Source organism: Schistosoma mansoni, chromosome 7 (genome assembly GCF_000237925.1).
Source record: "Schistosoma mansoni strain Puerto Rico chromosome 7, complete genome".
NCBI lineage: Eukaryota > Metazoa > Platyhelminthes > Trematoda > Strigeidida > Schistosomatidae > Schistosoma > Schistosoma mansoni.
The window spans coordinates 4,168,768-4,190,167 of record NC_031501.1 but is presented as its reverse complement, the minus strand read 5'-3'; the positions used below and the strand labels follow the sequence as shown (position 1 = coordinate 4,190,167).

Here is a 21,400-nt window from a genome sequence, read left to right as displayed (position 1 = left end):
AACTAAAGTTTCGAACGAGAAAAATAGCAGATATAAGCGAAAATGTGCTTCGACTGTCTTAGCAAGCGACTTTGCGTGAATCCAGTAACTTATCCACACGTCTGGTGGTAGCAAGAAAATTGAGGCGTTTATATTGCAGTTTGAAGATGCCACAAGTATTGTAGTTTGATAACTTTTTACCAGTAACACCTATAATCGAATCGTGCCCACCCAGTTAAAATCAGAAGTCAGAAGCGAGGAGGTTGGAAGATATATTTCATGGGTTATCAAGATATTGATAAGTGACTGATGTAATCTGGCTAGTGATCGTAGGAGATGCTTCTCACACCGCTTTGTAACGTGATCTGGTACGGATGCATGACCGATCGCCTTCAGTTAAACGAGTCCACTAAAACTAATGTGGTCAGCATCCAATGTCGAATACTTACTGGGCAATTGATTTTGGGGAATTATTTACAGCTACAAGTTGAAGTAAGTATGAAGAGAGCAGCTGATTGAGACGGCTAGGCCTACACCATAGTGGTTGAACTTTGATATAGTTATGGTTGTCAGATTTATTACTAAAGTTGTCTACCATCAAGTGAAAACTTAGTTTGTGTCCATGGGAATGTTTAAACATTCCAATGTGATAATGGAAAAAGGATTGATGATGCAACGGATGTTCTAGTTTTACAACTAGCTACCAGTAGCACCTTCTATATTCGATCGTCCCCAGTCAGATAGAAATCAGAAGTCAGACGAGAAGAGGCAGGAAAGATATATTTGATTCGTTACCAATATATTGAGGACCTTTTCTATAAGCTGGCTAATGAAAAGTAGGAGCTGTGTCCCACGCCGTGTTGCAACGTGATCTGGTACGGATGCATGACCGAAAGCCTTCAGTTAAACAAGTCCACTTAAACAACATGGCCAGCATCCAATGTCGAACACTTAATGAGCTATTGATTTTGGGGAATTATTTACAGCTACAGGATATTCCTGGTTATTGCTAACAGGTCGACGAAGTCACTGCAGACTAGAAGATCGTCTGTGTAATGCCAAGTGCGAAGAAATCAATTGGTACGCAATAACTCGTCACAGTGCTATTGAACAATTAACATCGTGAGAATATAAAAAACATGTTCCCCAGCAGAAGGTCGTATGACGTTATCGGGATGATTCTTGTTTTGTGTATCTTTGCTATCGTGCATCAGGCCTCAGGAAACTCATTGACTTTTGAGTTAGAAGACAGGTCTGGCCAATGTTTTTACGAAGAGTTTTCTAAGGGTGATAGCTTTACCCTAGCGTTCAACGTATGTAGTTAAAATCACTAAGTATATAACAAAATCAGGTAATATCCGGTGGGAATTACGATGTGGACATGGTACTTAAAGATCCCAGCAAAAATGTCCTTAAATCGCTTCACCGTTCATCTTCTGAAGAAGTCAATATCGATGTTTCAGTAGACGGTATTTATAAGGTAAGTTATTCGGATTCGTTTGAAATTATTAACGTTTGTAAAAATAATCTTCGATCAATATGTTTACGTAACTCGGAGCTGAATATAAAGTCAGGATGCACCCATAAACTTTACTGACTCCTAGCTCTTAATATAAGTTGTCCTATATTTTCCTAGCTTTTCCACCCAAGCCGACATCGTGTGAGCTATGTACTTAATAATTTCTGCGTATCTAAAACAAAGCACCCCTCGCTTCCGAGGAAAGAAAAATGAAGTTTCACCAGTGATACTGAAGTCATATAATCGTCACTTAATCAGTTACGAATCAGCGTTTGTAAGCATGGCATGTGTTTCTCACCTTCCAAGTGCTACGTACTTTTACAAGACTGAGAGGACCCTGTACCCACACTCATTCATGGTAGTGAGTAGTGAGAATCAGTCTAGAAGTTCGTGTATCTGGATAGCTGTGTAAGTCCTGGTGGTGGGTTTGAGTGATGAGATGAATTCACGTGTAGTGAAAGCCAGAGGGGTGTATGTCAATGTAGGCCATCTTTGATGCCTTCATGATAGTCTGGCTGTAAAAAGTCAGATCTACAACGTTGTAGAGTATTCTTGCTCTATGCTTGTAAAACCTGGCCTTCGGGTTGAGGATGTTAACGACTCTTCTTTTACCATGGTACTCACCTTTATTTCTCTCTCCCCAAACTCATTTTTTATTTTATTCTTTTCATGTGGTGTGACAACTTGAGCCAATGCTCTAGGTTGATGATGAAAAACTAATTGTGGTGCAATAATCATTTTTTCCTTGAATGATTTTTAGTTGATAGTGCGTTTTTAATCGCGTTTTATTAATATGAAGAACAAGGTGGGACCCTCTTGTGGATAATTAGTCTGTGCCTATGGATTCCTTGACGTAGCTTTCACATTTATTGTGATGTGAAGATGCAGACGTTTCAGACTAACAGTTATTTGTATGCACATCCATACAACTGTGTCCCAAATGACAAAATTTCAGCCTTAGATTCTTGACGATAGTCTGATAAGACTTAGTAATTAAATTTCTATTTGTTGCATCAGTTGTCTAACATTTCAGTGTGCGGTGCGAGGACTTCTCGTAAAATTTACAAGAATCAATCTGATAGTAAAATTTATCATATCAGATGTTGAAACCACCCAACAACATACTTTTTGAGAGAATATGAAGTAGGACCTGAGAGTCTTCACATCAAAATCAGCACGACGAAATGAAATTAACATAATAAATATTACACGGGTCGGAGTAATTGTAGTAGTACCGATAGTAAAGGAAACTAAACACTATGTTTATGGTCCGGAAAGAAAAAAAACGAAAGGATACGTGTGAATGAAAAGTGGGACCCAGTATTTTGAAGAAGATAATGGATCCATCTGCGCCACTGCTACGTATTCTGACTTGTGTCATCCAATGAACTTGACTCAGTCCAGCGTAGCTCAAGTTGCGATAACATATTATCATGGGGAGGCAAATATTCAAGTCAAAATACTTGTAATATCAGTAATATTATAGGAAACTAGAAATGAAGAATATGATTCAAAGGGAAGGTATGTATGAAGGAATATTGAAACCTAAATTCCCAAAGAAGACAAAAAATGAATAGAGTAGTAAACTATAAAAGAAATCGAGAGGTTTGAATTACAAGGTGATGTGATGTCCAAAGTTGCAATACGATTTTATGATTTAGCCATCTATCCCACTGTGACTGATAGTTTGTATCGTCTTGGTGATTTCAACCAAAGGACCATCTTTATGTATATTCCAGACTAACATCCAGAGGGTCCAGAGACTGGTGTTACATGGATTCGAGGTCCTTATCCTCTTTTTAACAGTTCTCTCCCCAAATGCCCTGGTACGGCCGAGAGTGGGGAGAGTCCGCTCTCCCTCTCGAAATGCTCTCACATGGCCAGCGAATATACAGCCTCTGCCAGGGAAGTCCTACTCACTGCCTTCTCGTGGCGGGGGTGTTGTTTACGAAATTGAGAGGACGAAAAACGAATGTCCGACGCTTTAACCGGGTTGGTGGACACGGAGGGTCCACCTAGGGGAGTCGGAAAACCCTGATTCCAAATCAATGGTGCACATGGGCTCCAGTATCCTGAAGGAACAAAGGGCGTACGAATCAATCGTTGATCACTGGCTACCATGGGACTGCATCTCCTCACGATGCTCCACTGCCTTGTGGAGTAGGCCTTTAGGTCAAAGGCTCCGGATGTGGCTCCCTAAGAAAACCACCTGTTTCAGTCTGGGCACCTGAGCAGTATCACAGTACACACACAAATCGAATGAGATTTGTATGGCGCATATGTATCTGGTGCTTCATTGTACCAATATTTATGTGTTTAAATAAATAAATAAATAAATGTGGTAATTGATAACTGGATATTAGATAAACCAACTTGCTCACGAGGAAAATACTTCCAACCTAATTTAAGACTTGAAAAATAATATTTTGTAAACATCTTCGAAAAACATGTTTACAACTACAAATCAAAGGAATGGCTAATCAGAGATCAATTACCCAATAGTTAAAAGGGAGAAAAACAAAAATATTTAGTCCAAATGCTCAGTACGAATTTGAAAAGAATATTTCTATTCGGTGACGCACTGTACTCGTGAATTATCGGGTTGTGACAATATATAGACAGTTGATAAGTCTTCAATCAATTATTGTTGTATAAACATTCCTGTTTGTGTTCCACCCGCAATGTTTTTTTTGTTTTCTTTACTATTTACTAAGTTTTTTATATCGGTCAATACAGCGAATTTCTTAAACAAAATAAACTTCCTAAGTACTAAAGCTCCTTCAAGATGTGTATAATCTAACTAGTAGCATCCAAAGACCATTAAATTAGAAACTTCACTCATTTGCAGCTTATTAAGTGCAATGTTATCTTTCAGGAATATAGAATAACAGGCATTTATCTATTTTCAGTCTTGTTGCTTCCGTGTTAATTCCGAATAACCAATGGTTGACAACCTTGGGTGACATAGTTTACGATCGCTTGCGATGGCCGAGGTGTACTCATTTTTTATTTTCCCTTAGATCTTGAGTTCCAAAAGTATACTTTTCCATTCCTTAAATTTATATATTTTTTTCGCACTTTTTAATTACCATTGATACTGTTACCATTTCTACTCTGACATCACACACGTATACATCAAATGAGATTTGTGCGGCGCATATATATCTGGTGCCCCTTTGTACCAATATTTATGTGTTTAAATAAATAAATCTGGGTTACTTATAGCTGAGTAACTGAAATAGCGCTCAAAACTAAGATTTAAATCTACCTATAGTTGTACTTGGTATTTAATGTCCATCATTTTGTTTTATAGGATATATTTTTTATTTCTACTCAAATGTATAGATGTGAAGTTTACATCGTAGCAGTAGAAATCTATGTTTTACATTCATTGTTTTATTGTGTTATTTACAGGTTTGCTTTAGTAATTATTTCTCTTCTATATCTCACAAAATTGTGTCCATGACATGGCGCAATTCCAGTTTCAATCCTTCGGAAAGCACATCATCTTCAGATCACAGCACCCAGGTGAGTTCATTAAATATGTTTTAGTGACTGTTTTGCCTCTATAAATGATTGATTGGGACCTATTAGTTTAAAACCCTTTATCTCGTTTCTGATATTCCTCACTTTTCACTTGTTTGGAGGTTTCTAGGTCAAAGTGACATAAATATTTTACTGTTTGATTGAAATAATTAACGTTATTACCGTTAGACGTGTTGTTATGTAAATCAATTAGTCATAATATGGTCATGAAACCAGAAAAAACTTAAAAAGGATTCTATTATACAATCGAGTTTCCTTATTATCAGTCCTTCCAAAACGCTTTCTACTCGTAAATCATTTCCTATTTATGCTATTTTCTTTGTCATTAAGATCACAAACTATCTAGTTATACAATCATTAAAAGCTAGGAAGTACTAGAGATCTGTCTCGTTCTAGTACGGGACTTCTCAGGAGTGAATATTCAAGATCCTACGTGCTATCCTACTCAATACTTTCAGGTCTGGCGGCAAGCACTTAACATTTAAACCGTTGAGCTGACATTCAGTGTTTTACTTGTTTGACGTCAGTCAATTCGTGATGTTGCACATTCATCTCCAAATATTATTGGTAAGTAAGTGCTTCACATCTGTTACTTTCGAACTCCATTATTCATATATTCTCACTAAAGCTTCGTAAAACTACTTCTGGAAACTAGTTACGAGCAAACACATCAGTACACGGAAGGTTATGGAAATTATTGAATGTTATTGAAATCATTAATTAACCTAAGTTAAACAACCAATCGTTCACAGGAGTAGGACAACTTTGACTAAAATAGTACAGAGTTGAACAGCTTAAAGTTTTCGTAGCTCACATTTTTAAAGAAATAATAATCCGAAACCTAATAATTCTTTTCTCTTTGTCTTCTTTTTTTTGTACAATTGTCTTCGAAATTGCAGATTTCAGAGAGTTTATATAATCTACACGCAACAGTTTCCAAGGCTCTAACTCAGCAGTTTGAAAGTCGTATACTTTTAGTACGATCTTATTCAAATGCCATTTTCCTTCATAACCGTGTACTGTATTGGTCATTAGGTCAAGCATTAGTTATTATTTTATTTGGAATTGGTCAAGTCATAGTTATGCGATCGTTCTTTTCATCTCAATCAAATCAACGATCTGCAAAGCCCATTCCCATGTCTACTCCACAACTGCATACAGTTGGTTTTTAATAATTTTTTTTCAACTGATCTCTTTTATCATTGAAATATAGAACTTCCTTCTGTATTGAAAGTTTCCTTTTGGAATATGTTCATGTGATATGTATGACAATGTGATTTTTTTTTACTTATTTTACATATTTCCTGGGTTTCTTATCCTTTTTTTAAAAAAAATTATGTCATTTTAATTTTGTAGTCTTTGTATTGTTTGTAAAACAGATCTCTTTTTTTTAAAAAAATCTTTGGTTACCAACACGTTTCGGTTTTATTGTTTCTATGTTTGTTTGTTTTTCTTCTTGAAAAAAATAAAAAAAAACAAGTTCCATTTTACACAAGGTATCTAATACACGTATGTATGTATAATTAGATTGGAATCTTTTGATTAGGTCATCACTCGAAATGATTTCTTACACTGTTTCTTTTAAGTTTATTTTGGTAGGCTTTGTGAAATGATGTTATTATATTCTTATATAAGCTACCAGATATATGTACTGGATATATTTGCTATGTTTTCTCTAAATAAATGGAGATAGTTGAGAGGAAAACTATTCATGGTGTTTTGTATTAGTTAAGATTTATCATGCTTTCATTATTATTTATTTATTTAAACACAAATGTTAGTACAAAGGGGCACCAGATATATATGCGCCACATAAATCCCATTTGATTTGTGTAACGGCTGTGATACTGCCCACGTGACCAAACCGAAGCAGGTGGTTTTCTTAGGGAGCCACATCCAGAGCCTTTGACCTAAAGGGCTGATCCACAAGGCAGTGGAGCATCTTAAGGAGATGCAGTCCCATGGTAGCCGGTGACCAACGATTGATTCATACTCCATTTGTTCCCTCAGGATACTGGAGCCCATGTGCACCATTGATTTGGAATCAGGGTTTTCCAACTCCCCTAGGTGGACCCTCCATGTCCACCAACCCGGTTAAAGCGTCGGACATTCGCTTTTCGTCCTGTCAATTTCGTAAACAACACCCCCGCCACGAGAAGGCAGTGAGCAGGACTTCCCTGGCAGAGGCTACATACGCGTGGTCATATGAGAGCATTTCGAGAGGGAGAGCGGACTCTCCCCACTCTCGACCGTGCCAGGGCATTTGGGGGGGAGCTTTCATTATGCTTTACTTCGTCTTTTAAATAACCTTACTGGTTACGATAAACAAATTTTATCGTTATCTTATTCCGTGTTGAGAAGTAAGAACTATTTGAAGCAAACATTCTTTTGTTTCCCAGTACATTTTATAGTACAAATTGACATCTAGACGTCCATATGAAACTGATCATTTTCAATATAATGCATAGGCTACTTTCTGTCTTTATATAGTATGAACAACTTAAAGGTCCGATGCGTGATTACAATTTCAAACAATTATTTCTCACTAGATGAAAGTTATTTTTTTCATGCATATTACTATTCCCATGGGGTTTTCTAAGTAGTAAACAACAGGATACTTTTCTCTGTACCATATTCATGTTATGGAAAACTACATTGTTGTTAATGTTACTGATTTGTGGAACATTTTAAGGTGAATGATCAATACCCAGTTTATTACTATGAAATATGATACAGTTGTGATTGTTAACTTCTAATCTATTGACAATAAAGTGTACTAAACTACAATGAAGACCTTGTGTGTGATGGGTTTTCATCGTAAATTATAGTACTGTCATCTGTTTATACATTCATGTTGAATTCATTTGTCAAACAGTCATGAACACAAGTTCGATTCCATGTGCATTGAAATTATAGACTATGGAAATTCCAAGCAATCTATAGAAGCATGGTATCCAGACCAATTAGCAATCAGAAAATACACCATCATAAATTCGACCTATAAACACATAAGGAAGAGACCAACCAGTCACAATGCCAAAGGTCAACCGCCAAAGATAGTCACCATAAATATATATATCTAGAGTAGTTAGTATATATATAGAAATTTTATTTGCAAAATATTAAAATTTCTCATTCGGATCTCAGTTGGATCATGATCGAGTTTTACTTCAATGTTCAGTAAGATTTCTAGAGACATGTTAAAAATGTCGAACTGATAAAGACAGTTTGTGAGTCAATACAGTATGCTAAATCATAATCCTGGATCGTTAAACACTTTATATAACCCACCAATTCAGATTCCAACCAGTTCTCGTTATTTTGTTACATTTGCTTTCATCATTACCTCAGAAAATGAATCTATTGTGATCATAAATTAAAATCACGAACAGTGTTCACACACACACACGGACACGTATAGGATGCACCAAGAACTAAACATATTCGAGAAGATTGATATATGAAGTAAGAATTAGGAAGTAGACTAATGCTAATAGAGTGTGATTATGTTTTGCTGGCAAGAAAAACTAGTTCGAATAAAAAACTCAGTTATAATTGTATCTAAAAACGTAACAGAAAACATTGAACAAGCTCTATGTATCTAAATTTTTATACTGCTAATTAATTAACATAATTTTTCAATGTTAGATAGAGTTAGTGTTAATTTAAATGATAAAGATTGTGTTATTGGATTGTTACAATGAAGAATGAAAACTTGTTCAACACTACTAGTTAGTGGTGAACAATATTGTCTTGAGGCTTTACTTCAATATACAATAATGTGTGTGTATAAATGTAAGGAAAATATTAAACTAATAGATTTATAAGAACCTTTGTTTTAATTTGAAGGAATAGTTGGTGAATGAATGGTAATAATGGAGGACGATTACGAAACTGAACATAGTAAGTAAGAAACACAAATTGACAGTAAGATGACCGATGTACTAGTAGTGAGTAGAATAATAACGGTTCGAATCAATGTTGTTTAAACATGAAAAGAAGGTCAAAACATGGGGAATAAGACACTGAAGGGACAATGATTTATAGTTTTTAGAATAATGTTATGCGAAGAAGAATACATACTAAAGTGTGAATAAAAACAAGTAAACAAAGGATATCGAAAATAATCAATTGCAGTCCTAAACATCAGTGGAAAGGTCCAAACGACCAAATGCTTACTACTGTTATCCCTCGTTGGGGAGCATAGGCCAACCACCAGCATTCCATCCAGCCCTGTCCTGGGCAATCCTCTCCAGTGGCTATTCATCCTCATATCTGCTTCCGATTCTCGACGTAGTGTGGTCTTCGGCCTTCCATTTTTCCGTTTCCCTTCAGGATTCCGAGTTTGCGCCTGCATTGTGATGCAGTTTGATGATTTCCGAAATATGTGCCCTATCCACTTCCAACGTCTGCTTCTAATTTCCTCCTCAAATTGTGACTTTGATATTGGTTGACAGTTGTTTTGAGTTCTATATTGTTTCAACTTGTGTCCTATCAATATACAACGTAATGATATCGCCAATTAGAGGATGATAACTTATCGATCTGACCAATGACAGGTAAATCCGTACGAGTAGTCTATAGTCCTTATCGGTCCTTTTTCCTGTCTAGCCCTGCCTGTTGAATCCAGAACCCCAACATCAGCCTCCGCGATATGAATCATATATTTCAAACATACTGGGTTTCTATACAAACCAAACAGACCACATCGTACCATAAAATAGAAAATAATATTTGTACAAGATTTGGTCAAATGTGGCTGTGAATGTGGGAGACTGTAATTAATGGACTGGGCATAACAGTACATCGTATAATAATAATCCATAAGTCAAAATAATGGTTATAATAAGGGGAATATGAATATACATAGTTTAGTTACTTACCAATTACACAATAAAAATATATATGTTTAGTATCAGTCCATAAACAGATCTCAACAGTTACCATTCATGATTCTCGTAAGGTTATATCAGACGTGTTCTTTAACTGTAGAAATGTCCTTACTTTACCAATCCTCGCATTTTCGTCTGCACCGGATCCTTCTCGTTCATCGGTGATGCTGCTCAGATACCTGAACGTTCCCACATCTTTCAGAGTTTCCCCATCAAGTGTGATTTGTTTGGTGTTCTCTGTATTGTATTTGAGGATTTTGCTTTTTCCCTCATGTATTACGATTCCTTCTGATGCAGATGCTGCTTCTACACTAGCTGTGTTGACCTGCAATTGTTCGTGTGTATGGGATAGAAGAGCTAGGTAATCTGTGGAGTCCGAATCTTCCAATTGATTGCAACCGGTCCTTGGTATCCCTTGCTCTCCTCAGATGTGGTGGTTTTCATAATCCAGTCGACCATCGGAGGAAAGAGAAGGGGGGAGAGCAGACAGCCTTGTCTGACACCAGTCCTTACTTGGAATGCATCTGTCAGTTGTCCTCCATGCACGACTTTGCACTGTAGTCCGTCGTATGAGTTCTGGATGATGTTGATAATCTTCTCAGAAACTCCCTAGTGTTGGAGAAGTTTCCATAATGTTCTCCAATCCACACTGTAAAACGCCTCATACTAAATGAAGTTGATGTATAGTGACCTGTTCCATTTAACTGATTATTCAACGATGACCCGTGGAGTCATGATTTGGCGTGTGCACAACAGATCCTTACGGAATCCAGCCTGCTGATTTTGAAGCTGCATGTTCACTGGATCTCTCATCTGCTTCAGCAACACTCCGTTGAAAACCTTTCCTGGTATCGATAGAAGTGTGATGCCTCTGTAGTTATCACATTTACTCACATCTTCTTTCTTGGTATCTTGACCATCGTTGTATTTGAAGGATGGCAACACAATGTCGATAATCCAAACGTTCGTCAGTGCTGAAATTCAACTGATGTCACTAGCTTGAAACATCTAGCTCGTTGGATTGGTCGTGTTTTACTTGTATCATCCCAGTAACTTCCATACTGCCCATCATTTTCTCACTCTGGGAACGACAACGTGAATTTATTCGAATCACTGAGACTAGTTCGAAGTCATCCAAAGTCTACAGCTATTTTTTTCGATTACCATGTGGACACTAAGTAGTCTACATCTGATCCACGGTACAAAAGAGAGTTCTATAGGACTGATACTTGTCAGTTCTTCACAACTTCCTGGTTGACATTGTTGTCTAATTGATGGTTAAAACACTCAATTTCTAATCATTGTAGTGCATGTTTGTATACCATTTCAATATATAAGTTCTGGCAGCCTGGTTAATATCACTTTGCTTGACTCAAAACAACATCACTAATTGTCAAGTCTCATATTGTCATGTGTGCATCCTGTACGGTTTACCTGGATATTGCCTCAAGTCACATGCATTATCAGCAAACGTAATATTGTTGTGAAATCGAACTATTTATTCCAAACAAATATTGATTGATATCAGGGGTTTTTTGGATATTATAACAATTTTAACAACTGAGATCATGAGTCAATTGAAACTACACCACCGTGGAAATCCTGGAAGCACTGGACGGCCGTTTCGTCCTATTGTGGGACTCCTCAGTGGCAGTGCGCATCCACGATCCCGCCTCGCGAGATTCGAACCCAGGACCTATCAGTCTCGCACTCGAGCTCTTAACCTCTAGACCACTAAGCCGGCATCCAACGGTGTTAATGTCTAACTTCAACCAATATTGATTGTTTTTATTCATAAGGCACTAAAAAGCTGTTTCAATTCTAGAACTATGCAATCGATGAATTATTTCTGACCCGTTAATTAACAGAATATATTTTTCATCATATTTTTTCTTCAGTCATGCAAAATGTACTCTGAATTATTTAATAATGCTTAATGAGGCTTGATATGAAGAACAGAATACAGTCATTAACGTTAGATAAACTTATTAAGTGCTATAATTAGCACTTATGAAAAAAAGTATCAGTTAGAAATTACAGCATCGATTTTAGTTAAGCTAGCCTTTGAATGCTAACGGAAGTATCATGGACAGCATAGAAAAGTAACAATGTGACTAACCAGAGCAATTAGTTGTCATCATCGAGATATAATCTTTTATATGATGAGTTTCAGCTAAGTGTCAATGATATCATATTCAGTTTGATCTCTGATTTGTTTGTGAATAACCATACATTTATTCGAAGGTGTAACACCTAAACTTTTAAACAGGTCTTCTATCATTATAGACTCAATTGGACTTCAAAATACTTTCAATAAAGTGGTCGGTGGACATTTACACAGCTCCGATTTTGAATTACATATGATCATGGTCTTGAATGACGAAAGTTATTTCGATACCGCTCATGTTGAAGGTTTCTTTTGTCTATAAAGTAGTGAACCTTTATATCTTCGTCCTAATACGACACTTCTTAGCAGCGCACGTCAACGTTCCCACATGTGGAAACCGGAAACATAGAACTTTCGATCTCGCTCGTGGACGCCTAAACTCTAGACGACTGAGCTAGTATCCAACAGTGTCAGCATCTAACTTCAAGCAATCCATGACATTGAGCAGTCATCTCCTACTGTGTTCGGTGAGTAACTGCCCGATACGAAATAGTTCCATTGGTCATGACTTCTCATTTCCTCTCAAAGTTACTCACTAGTAAGGACATGATAACTATAGGCATAAGATTGTGGAGATTGTAAATGTTGTTAAAATGAAATCAGGATTTTAATATAATTCAACAATCTGCACAACCCTATACCAAGGATTTTTTAATCCACTTAATAACTGGTCAGTTCTAGATAGAATGTAATAAACCGCACATTGCTTGTTATTCACTTGTCATTCACAACTAATATTGATAATAAGAAGAATACGTTAAGGTTACGATTATATAAATTCACAACTGATAAAACTAGAAAATCATTGCATTGCTAAGTGGATAACTCGATGGCTTTTAAAGTGAAAGGTACTGGGTTTGTATGACGAGTGAATATGCAGATCAAAACATCGAGAATACAATCACTTGTCATTTACTGAGGGTTTGAGTCCTAGAGTGAACATCAACTCTGAGATGCAGGTACATCCAGCTGACGTGTCCCAAATAGGACAAAACGCGCGTCATGGATTCCACTGCTAGTCACTATCCATCTTTGCTTACAACGCTTGTGAAATAAGGCTATATCGAGACAATACGCACAGTATGCACATATGCCAATTAGAGACTGACCAGTTGCAGTCCAAAAAACATCAATGGGAAGATTCAAACAAACAATACTAAGTGAATTTAAACTTCACCCCATTGCACAAGCAAGTGGCTATCAGGACTCAGTGGCCGAGTGGATAACGGGATGGCGTTTGAAGCGAAGGTACTGGGTTCGAGTCCCAGAGTGCATATCAACTCTGAATGCAGGTACATCCATCTGACGAGTCACAAATAGGACGAAATGCGCGTCAAACTGGATTCCACTGCTAGCCACTATCCATCTTTGCTTACAAATCATTGCATTGTTTGAAATGAATAATGTTTTATTGAGTGAGGGTTAAGAAGAAAGTAAATATATATAATACTTCAGTGAATTGCATTTCTCAGTTAATTTAATCAAATTATTGATTTTGAAAATTCTATGCACACATTAGATTATTGATTTATTACCAGTTCAATTCATTCAAATTTATTGATTGACCCAAACATTTAAGGCGATATGTAAATTATTATTATTATTATTATTATTATTCCGGATTTCGTTTATTTAACAGTTAGTGAATGCTATGTCCTTTATTTGATTACAGCAACTATCGGCACTTGAACGCGTAGAAACCACATAGTAGCAAAGCAAAAGAAGCATGGGAAGCGATTATTGGATAAGTCGAAAATGTACAGAAAAACAGAGAACAACCATCAGTGTAATATTTGAAAAGCTCTCATTCGAAGCGATGATTTGGCCACCTTGTAAGAAGATAACTCCTAACTTTTCTTGTTGTGTGTTATCATTTTCGGTGGTTTCTTCTATAGCTTCTATAGCTGTATATAAAAGTCGCACTTTTATGTGCGAAGGTAAAAGTCGTATTCAGCTATACGTGATAGCACCTAGTCGAGTTTCTTTTGTAAGTCTATTTTGTCTGCTCCCATGATTATGATTTAATTCAAATATGCCGCCGCTCCTGGAATGCCTTGTAACATGGTATCTATAATTTGCTGGAATACACAGGGTGCCGTCTTGACTCTAAGGAACAGTCGATTATGTTGTGTGTATTGATCGTGAGGGGATCTGTACACTCGTTACATTTCGAAATTTGTAAATGCCAGTCTGAAAAGTCTGATTTTCCAGAAAATGCTCCACCGTTCAGCTTGGTGAAAAGATCTTCAGATAAAGCTAAAGAATACTGTTGAGGTTCTAGAACTTCGTTTGGCTCGATGTAGTAATCTACTACCGTTTAGTTTCTTGACTAGTACTATCGGCATAGATAAATCTGAGAAATTCTGAAGCCGTTTGAGTTCCTGTTCAACCACTGAGAGAGCAGCACAGGTCTTTTAGGTCAATAAACTGTAATAACACAGGATCTGAGGGTTAGTAATACTTCAGTCTTCCGGCATTCTCCTAATCCTTCTGTATACATATGATGGTGCATTTGTAACACGGCGTCCTTCTGGTTCCCCTCTGATGGGTTAGGGGTTCTCAGTCGTCTCCAAATGATGCTAATCAAATGGTCTGTTAATTGTAGTGCATCTACCAGATCTAACCCCAATAAATTGATTCTAGATTCTTTGCAAAGTATACTCTTGCATTCGTTGTTGAATTACATTTGGAAACAGGGCAAGAAACTTCTCAAGCAATATTGGTGTTGATCACCAACGTAGATGATCAGTAGCGAATGACTGGGGACCTACTAGACGGGAATAGTATGATCAACCAGCTAAAGTTGTAGTCACACCTTATGGTAAGTACGTACCGTTGATTATCCAATCGTCGTATTCATGTATTATGACTACTTTGATGACTATACAACACAAACGACGTGAATACAGAAATATATTAATAACAGAAGGTACAAAGAACAGAGTAAAACCACCATAACATAAACCAGCCAATAGAGTGCAATTAACTGATGCGCGTTGTTTGTAATTAACCTTGAGAATCGGTGACTTCAATAGGTCAATGACATTCAGAGATTACCGTTGAAATTTCTCCTATTCATTTCAATCGTACAATATTTGAATTTGTTTATCATTTTTCAGAAACAAATCAATAATTCATCTCCTCTTGGAGTCGAAATTTGATCCATTCCCAACTTCTATTTACTCACAATATTCAATCAGAAGAAGAAAAACAAAATAAAAGAGATCTATCATATTCAAAATGACTCCCGGAAAAATATATTTCTTTGTTTACACAATTAGAAAGTGGAAAATTCTAATACATATTCTCATCATATCGTGTATACTCATTAACCATTATGGTATTTATGCTGAAACTGTTCAATATTTGAATCACGCAATCACTAACACATCTGTTCTTTGTGAACATTATGTAAAAAATGAATGGAAAGTTGAATGGCAAACAAACAGTTTATATATTTCAATGTGTTATTCAATAGGATTCAATTCGAACATTGAATGAGGATTTATATTTGTTTAGACAAAGTGAATTGAATCTATGTTGAAATTTAACTAACTGAGATAGAATGAAATTGAGAGTAGTAGTTCAAAAATTGTTCACATGTGTGAAATGAATAGATTTCTTATCAGAAAGCTTGTATGAAGATGAGAAATTGATTTAACAAAAACGTTCCACTGATAAATCATTTACAAATTCCAGTACACTCTCCTCCCTGTAGAATGAGGTTATCATCATTGTATTCTGAATAAATATCATTCGTTCTCCGGATCGGTTCACGTGAGATCCACTCTTGTTTCAGAAGTGTTCAGTCGACAATACTCTCCTCAACAACATCGAACTCGATAAGACAGTTGAGAAAAACAAAAGATCGAATGATCTAATCAACCACAATGAATGGATGCAATCACATTCTGAATTGATCATTCAAAAGAAAATAATTCCAATAGGAGAGAACCGATGAGATTATCCCAACTGAGTTCTTCAGTGTATGTTTGTATATTGTCAAACACCTTTGCATAATATGGATAATTAAACAAACAGCATTGAAATGAATGAAAATGGTATATTTGTAATATTTCAATGAACAGAAATAATCACATTACATTACATTCGATTTTTCCCCTCAACGGTCAATCTGTTTGAACGCGTCAAGTGAAACCTCGGTAATGTTAACAACAAAATAATATCGGCGATAAATCCATCATCTCCAATAACCACTAAAATAAATATTTCAATACACGCAAATATGCAAACACACAACATCTATTCATCAATCTCACCATCAAATGTGAACACGATTGTACAACAGCACTCAAGTTGAATGAATGAACTCGTCAAAATGAATATTCTCTTCACCATAATCATAGGAGTTTTATTGAAATATCAAGACCCTTCAAATCAGTCAATTGATCAATGATGTTCAAATCTATTGTAAATATTGTTTGACAGAGTTTTATATTAACACTTTGGGCACATTACGAACTGTTATTTATTCAGTCTCATTTGATGGTTTTGCATTCTGATTATAAACACGAGCTACAGACTGGTATGTGCCCAATACAACTAAATGTCTACTCTCAACTTCATCTCACATGATGTGTGCTACTGATGTTGACGGATATAATTGGTATATGTGGTTAATTGAAGGTGAAATGCCTGGAGGCAGAAGGTTAAGAAGATCGAAGAAAGAGAACGAGAACAAGGAATGATTGATGTAGAAACGAAAGAACAATGAAGTGGGCGACGATTGACTGATATTTGTAAAGGAACAGTCGAGTTTGAGACAATCGATTGACATTTTGCAAACTATACATTTACTGTATGGTTCTCAGAATTCAACTAGAGATTCTGTAATGTTGTGTTCTCATTCACTACAACCAACCAACCATAACCAAACTATTCAAAATCTCGAGCAATGAGCACTTTGATCAAAACAATTCTGTTTACTCTGACAGAATATTGGAAATTACATTACCACTGTTTACCAACAACTACACTTCAAATATTCAATTTCATAAATGTGTGCAACACGAACACATTTGACCACACTGCGTCGAGAATTGGAAGCAGACATGAAAAGGTTCACTAGCAACGGGAAGCAATTGAAAAGTATTACTCAAGAAAAAGTTGTATGGGGAATGCTAATGGTTGGCCTATTGCGTGGTAACAGGCGTAAGTAAGTAAGTAAGTTATATATTGTATGGAAAAAAGCATTGTGAATTAATACCAAAATAAAGCATTTGTGTAAAAGCATAGTAAAGTATTGAGTGTAAGACAACTTCAGCCAATTTTTAGCCAGTTCTTAGGTGATCAGAAAACAGTTTTTGTAAATGAATAATCTGAGAAAAAGAAAAGAATAATAACAATTTTTTACAGGCAACACCAGCTGCAAATCAAAATGTAAACAACTCATAAATTCGTTAATATGGATATGGACTATCTGTCTTCTCAAACTGTCGTAGATACCCTAGAGCTATTTAAGCGTCACCATAGCTAGGGTGAGGTATTTAGTGTTGGGATTAGGGTTTTAATGTTCTGGTTTTTATGAAGAATCGATGTCAACCGTGACGTAAATTCCCCCTGTGGTTACATGGGTGAGTGAGCATCACGCAAATAATTCAAGAGGTACTATCTGATTAGTTTGTCCGTAAAATATAGTCCCACAAATTTAAATTTTGTTCCAGCACTAAGGTTTTATTAAAATTTAGAGTGTTTATTATATGATATCCTAGCCCTCCTATCTCATACGCACGAACAAATACAGACGAAGACGGCAAATGTAGCAACAGCCTCTGCATGAATAGGCCTCAACATACACAAAGGAAAATGAAAGATTCTCAAATACAACATGGAGAACAGCAACCCAATCACACTTGATGGAGAAACTCTGGAAGAGGTGGAAACATTCAAGTACCTGGGAAGCATCGCTGATAAACAAGGAGGATCGGATGCAGATGTAAGGGGGAGGATTGAAAAAGCAAAGGCAGCATTTCTACAATTGGAGAACATGTGGAACTCAAAACAACTCTCAACTAACTTCAAAGTGAGAATCTTCAATACGAATATCAAGACAGTCAGTTCTACTGTACGGAGCTGAAACGTGGAGAACTACTACACCCATCGTCAAGATGGTACAAGTATTCATAAACAGTTTTTTAAGCGAAATACTCAACATTCACTGGCCAGATACTATCAGCAACAGCGTTTTATGGGAGAGGACAAACCAGCTTCCAGCTGAAGAGGAAATTAGGAAAAGACGTTGGAAGTGGGTCAGACATACATTGAGGAAATCACCAAACTGCATCACGAGGCAATCGCTAACTTGAAATCCTGAAATGAAGCGAAAAAGCGGAAGGTCATAGAACACATTACGTCAGGAAATAGAAGCAGATATGAAAAGGATGAATATTAACTGGAAAGAACTGGAAAAGATTGCCCAGGGTTGGATGGAGAACGCTGAGGGGCGACCTATGTTCCTCGACGAGGGGTAACAAACGTAAGTAAGTAAGTAATTATATGATATCTATATCTACAGAATTGAACATTTAATACCCTTAACACTATCAATTCTCACATCATAATGGCAAAAAATAATTTTTATTTATCATTTCAAACATTTTGAACACTATACAAAAAATATTTTTACAGCTTAATATATATATTCTAATTTGAATTTCGCACAAGAGCTTAAGAGTCTCGTTCTCAGTTTTGATTGACTCGTCCCGGGCACCTGTAGCAGTTTTATATTGTTCACTTATAGTGTACATCTATTAATTATTTTGTATTGATTTACATGATAAACTCTTATAATTAGCCATTATCCGTATTTATGTGACTGTCTGTGTGGCTGACAGAACATTTTATTTAATTTTTATGGTCGGCCTAATAATTCACCTTACAGTTGATGATTACGTCAATCCACATCTAATTCACTCATCACAATTATTGACAGCTGGATCAATCTAAACCCTGTACTTTATATTCGCGATCCATCTGAAATTAATCTTTCTCAGTACACTTTATATCCGACTTTAAAATCGTTTAGTAATCGGAATTTATTACACAGAGTGACCAGTCTAGGAAATATACGAAGTAGAAATGGTGGATAAGATTTGTAGCCCAACTTAATATTTTAAATTCATTGTGTTCTGTAGGTAAGGTTGTACAACTGGAGATCTTTCATGGTACTTTTATACAATACAGCCATCCCTTGCTTCTCTTGGAGATGAGCTGTTTTATTAATTCATGAGGGTTAAATCAAATAGTTCTGGTGGCCTTATTTGTGAATGACTGTTTTTAGTGGTTTTATCAGCCTTAACTGTCTTTGGATTCTTGTTGACTTCTGATTACAGGTTTGGTTGATCTTTTCCATATCTGTTGATAAATATGATCTATATTGTTATGTCTATTGACTGCAGATCCACTGAAACATCATGGTTGTAACATTTTTTCAATAGAATTCACGTCCATTGTTACTGGCGCTTACTGATATATTGGTGATCACATATCGTATCTATTTATTATCATTTTTACTCTCCCTTATTTTGATAAAACTGAGTCCGTTTCGTACAACATAATAATTGTCATAATCTCCTTGGTTTAAAACTCGATTGTGTTCAACGAAAAATGAAGTGAAATTATGTAATAATTAAAGAGAATGTTACCTTTTAGTTAAAAATTGATTTTATTAAAATTCAGTCCGGTGAATTTGGATTAAAAATAAAACACTGAACAGGACGTTTTTGTTGTATCTTATTATTTTATATGTTATGACACAAATTCTTTTTTAAGCAAAGTGTTATAAACAGAGAGAGAGGATGCTTGTTATAACGCTTGGGGGTTTCTGGTTATAACAGCCCTTTCACTTTTTACACGTATGTGGGATGTTAATTTGCCTTAGACGAATATCTACACTAGATTCCCACCCAGTGTCTATTCTACAGGACTTCAACAGAAGTCAGATCAAGAACACGAGATTAGTCTGACTATAACATCAATATATTTCCACACCAAAATCCGACACAAAGAACAGTCAATCAATAAGTGTCCAACAACAAGGAACAGTTCATACATAATAAGAATAGAAGAATATATATAACACATATAACATCTGTCATCCTATCTAATGTCTGACTCATCAAGACAACCAATCATTGTCATTCTCGCCCACACATCACAAAGATAGATGATGATGATGGCTAGTAATGGAATTCAGAACTCGTATTTCGTCCTATTTAAGACTCGTCAGCTGGATGTGCCTGGATCCCATTCAAACAAACAATAGAAAAACTCTTTTATTTTTATTTATTGTGTTGTTTCTTTGTTTTCATTTTCTTGTTTATCTCTTCTTATTGTTGAATGTGAATGAATTTCACCTGAAGCAGATTGTACTTAAAATATATTTTACATAGTTGAGGTCATAAGTCAATTGAAGCTAGACCACCATGGAAAACATGGAAGCACTGGACGGCCGTTTCGTCCCATTGTGGGACTCCTCAGCAATGTACATCCACACCGTTGGATGCCGGCACAGTGGTCTATCGGTTAAGTGCTCGTGCGCGAAACTAATAGGTCCTGGGTTCGAATTTCGCGAGGCGGCATCATGGATGCGCACTGCTTAGGAGTCCCAAAATAGAACAAAACGGCCGTCCAGTGCTTCCAGGTTTTCCATGGTCGTGTAGTTTCAATTGAATCATGATATCAACTACATAAAATTACTAAAATCTCCACAAAACCCACTTCTGTTAAAATATATTTCTTTAATTTTCCGCTTAATATCAGATTTTTAGACTTTGATAACCTGTATACACAGTATTAGACTGTCAATAAATAATCTTATCTTGGTAAAAAGTAAAATGTAACTCACTCAGATAATCGTTGAGATATATAAATTCAATGATGTGATGCGGAAATCTATGTCTGATTTAATCAGATTATATGAATAAACTATTAGCATTTTCAGATTAATGCAGATATTATAATGTAAACTCTGTTCATATTGTATTAATCTGCATAATCCAATCAACTAAATAATTATTGTACACTCACTGATTACATTTACGTGGAATTGTTTGCTTGAATCCTCCCATTGATGTTTAGGACTGCAGTCGATCAGTCTTCTATTGGCATATGTGCATATTGTGTGTATTGCTATGATATTACCTGGATTAACAGGCATTATAAGCAAAGGTGGACGATGGCTAGCAGTGGAATCCAAAACGCGCGTATCGTTTCATATGGGACTAGTCAGATATATGTACATGCATCTCGGACTTGATGTTCACTCTGAGACTCGGA

General features: G+C 36.1%; 1 protein-coding gene across 1 annotated transcript; it reads left to right on the top strand.

The window, feature by feature from the left end:
* The first annotated feature begins 1,119 nt into the window (after positions 1-1,119).
* On the top strand, positions 1,120-6,582 carry Smp_140180 (putative cop-coated vesicle membrane protein P24 (emp24/gp25l family)). Its single transcript, XM_018798652.1, has 4 exons — positions 1,120-1,292; positions 1,331-1,459; positions 4,913-5,026; positions 5,944-6,582. The coding sequence occupies exons 1-4, from the start codon at positions 1,155-1,157 to the stop codon at positions 6,214-6,216; spliced, it is 654 nt and encodes a 217-aa protein (XP_018653573.1). The 5' UTR covers positions 1,120-1,154; the 3' UTR covers positions 6,217-6,582.
* Positions 6,583-21,400: the final 14,818 nt, after the last annotated feature.